Source organism: Puntigrus tetrazona, chromosome 11 (assembly GCF_018831695.1).
Source record: "Puntigrus tetrazona isolate hp1 chromosome 11, ASM1883169v1, whole genome shotgun sequence".
Classification (NCBI taxonomy): domain Eukaryota; kingdom Metazoa; phylum Chordata; class Actinopteri; order Cypriniformes; family Cyprinidae; genus Puntigrus; species Puntigrus tetrazona.
This window is the reverse complement of record NC_056709.1, coordinates 11,290,374-11,293,510: the sequence shown is the minus strand read 5'-3', so window position 1 is coordinate 11,293,510 and position 3,137 is coordinate 11,290,374. Positions and strand designations below refer to the sequence as shown.

The 3,137-nt window shown below is 39.1% G+C and overlaps 1 protein-coding gene across 1 annotated transcript in view; it reads left to right on the top strand.

Annotated features, from left to right (window-relative positions):
• Nucleotides 1-2,092, top strand: part of pycr1b (pyrroline-5-carboxylate reductase 1b) — a 10,534-nt gene extending 8,442 nt beyond the window's left edge. The window contains exons 7-8 of the mRNA XM_043252863.1: nucleotides 84-247; nucleotides 1,236-2,092. Of these exons, the coding sequence (XP_043108798.1) occupies nucleotides 84-247; nucleotides 1,236-1,395 (324 nt within the window). The 3' untranslated portion in view covers nucleotides 1,396-2,092. The remainder of the gene's footprint in view (nucleotides 1-83; nucleotides 248-1,235) is intronic.
• The last annotated feature ends 1,045 nt before the right edge of the window (nucleotides 2,093-3,137 follow it).

Here is a 3,137-nt window from a genome sequence, read left to right as displayed (position 1 = left end):
ATTTTATTATATTTTATTACAGCAGTGCACGCTCTTCCTCCAGCAGCGTGGTGAGAAACACGTGTGTCTTTCTTCTGTCTTAGGGAGCAGCTAAGATGCTTCTGGACTCGGAGCAGCACCCGGGTCAGCTGAAGGATAACGTCTGCTCACCAGGGGGCGCTACCATCCACGCCCTGCACTTCCTGGAGAGCGGAGGCTTCCGGAGTCTGCTCATCAACGCCGTGGAGGCCTCCTGCATCAGGACCAGGTGAGCGCAGCTGCTTTATAAGGCCTCAGTCGGGTCGTGTGGGTATGAGAGCGGTTAATCGCTCCTGGGATCGTTTGGATTGGCTGATTAACACAAGCGTGCCAAACGCTCATGGCCTTATGGATCATGTTTGTTAATAAGCGTTCAATTACTGTCATGCTGTTTACTGTCAGAAAACAACTGCAAATAATTTAGCTTCAGGGATACAGCAGTCTGTAGAGCCTTTTCCCTCCACTCTAATATTAGTTGGCTTGAGTTAATGGGCAAACCATTTTATTAATAATCAGAAGCAAGTCTAACGAATAAAAAAATAGGAAACTTAGTTTAACAACAATATGTCAGATTTTTAGCAACAATTGCATTTCTAGAGCCAAATCGTTTATTTCCCTACTTGAGTTTCTGGATTTAGTTTTAATGGTTTTTAGTAATCAAAAAAGCTTATCTAATACATTGAAAATATGAAATGTATACAGTTTTCGATGTTTATCGAATTCAATTTTTATTCATTTATTATTTTCTGGAATCCATTTGAGTAGATTAATTCATTTTTAATTATCAAAAAGCATGTCAAATATAACTTTATGAAAATGAATGTTTTTTGGTTTTTTTTCTCTCAGAAGTTCCATTTTAATTCTTATTAATACAGATTAGACTAAAAATGGCAGTAATCAAATTATTAAAACGTTCATTTGATCTTTTAACGTGTAACTAATTTTTTTTTTTTTCAAAGTGCTGCACAACAGAGGTTTACTGTTAAAATTAAAATGACACATTTGCAATAATATCAACAATAATAATAATAATAATAATAATAAGTACATTTTTCTGTGCAATAGGAATATATTTCTCTCAAGTTATAATGTGTATTTTGGTAGGTTCTGGTAAAGATCTTTGATTTGAAATGCAAAATAAAGTGTGCATATTAGTGTTTTAAGTATCCCAGAAAGACCGCCCTTCTTCCCCTCACTCCTCCGCTGTTTCTCCTCAGAGAGCTGCAGTTTCTGGCCGATCAGGAGCAGATCTCTCCGGCCGCCATCAAGAAGACGACGCTGGATAAAGTGCTTCAGCAGCCGGGCGTCTCGTCCTCGTCAGTCTCCACCAAGAGCAGAGTCAACCTGTTCAACAACAGGAGCGGTGTCAAGAAGTGAACACACACACACACACAGGACAATACAAGAACTGCTGTCCGTCCATACACACACACACACACACACACACGCACATTCAGATTGAAATGCATTATGGGTCTGTGCGTGTGCTTAAAGAGCGCCTCCTGTTACACTGGTACAGTATTACACAGAGAAAGTCATAAAGAGTGTTATTAACATTATTATTTGCACCTTCATAAGTCCGTGATAATTCAAAGGGAATAATTGAAATGGTTTCCAAACAGGTTTTTGTGTAAATGGTTACTTTGTTCTAGGATTAATCTGAACACGCGACACACTTTTTGCATACTTGAACTGTCAGACTTGTTGATTTTGTATTTGGTTAACAATATATCAAAACCACCTATAGCAACCTATTCTATCAGGGTGTATTGCAGATCCGTTTCATAAAACAAGTTTACTGAATAAGACTTACTTTGAATCACATCAACTGACAATAAGTCAGACTAACTGAAATAAGCCTGTCTTAGTTTTATGAAGTAGGGTCCCACACACTCTTATATATTTGTTGTTTGTTCTTTTTTAAAATTCTGGTGAAATATAATGAATGTCAAGCAGCCAAAGTGTTTTGTAAGCCGATTATCAGGCGTGAAGCATCTTTCTGTTTGTCTGTTCTGTGTATTTCTATTGCAGAAATATGAAAACTGCATAAACGAACGCTTGGAGTTAAAGAAAAGCTGTGTTTCTGCTTACTCTTGTGGTTTTATTTCCGTCGGCTTCATTGATGAACTGTGTTCCTGATGAGCGAGAACATTGTTGCGTTTGTTCCAGACATGTAATTAAAGAGGGAGCAAACTATGAATAATTAATGTTTCTTTAAGCAAATTAACTGAAGGTTTTCTCTGAAAGCCATTACTCAACTTTACAGGAGAACAAACACACGGCGGCACGCTGCGCTTCAGGTGCTGAGCGCTCAAACCACCAGCATTGCTCAAGTCTTCTCAGTAGTCGCTTCTTCCTTGTGCTTTACAGTAAACCATTTCTCCATGTGATTGCGAAAGGATTTCATTCATTGAACACTTCAGTTTTTAAATCATCACTAGTACTAGTTCTGATAGATAGCCACAGATACATTTTAGAAATGCTAAAAACAGAGACCTTAGCAACTGCATAGCAAAAAAGTAACTCTTAATACACTATCCACCCTATAGCAATGTACTGGTACCAACACAAACACTTTATAGCAATGACCTAACAACAAAACTCAAAACAAGGAACACTAACAACAGCTCAAAACACTCTACAGCAACATCCTGGCAACAACTTAAAACACAGTATAGCACCTCCCTGGCAAAAGCTCAAAACACTTGAGCATTGCCTTGGCAGCGACTCTTCAACACAGTATTCATATCAGTTGCCCTGGTAACAACCCAATACAATGTGTAGCTACGCCCTGGCAACAATTCAAAACAACACCCCGCCTGACGACGATTCAGAAAACCCCATAGCAATGCCTTGGCAACAACTCAAATGTCCCTAGCAACACCCTGGCAACAACTCAAAACACCTGAGTAATGCCTTGGCAGTGACTGCAACAAAGTATTTATAGTAACACCCTGGCAACAACCCAAAATGACATGTAGCAACACCCTGGCAGCCACTCAAAACACTGTATATCACTGCCCTGGCAACAACTTAGAACACCTTAGCAATGCCTTGGTAACGTATTCATAGCAATGCCCTGGTAACAACATGTAACAACACCCTGGTAACAACTTAGA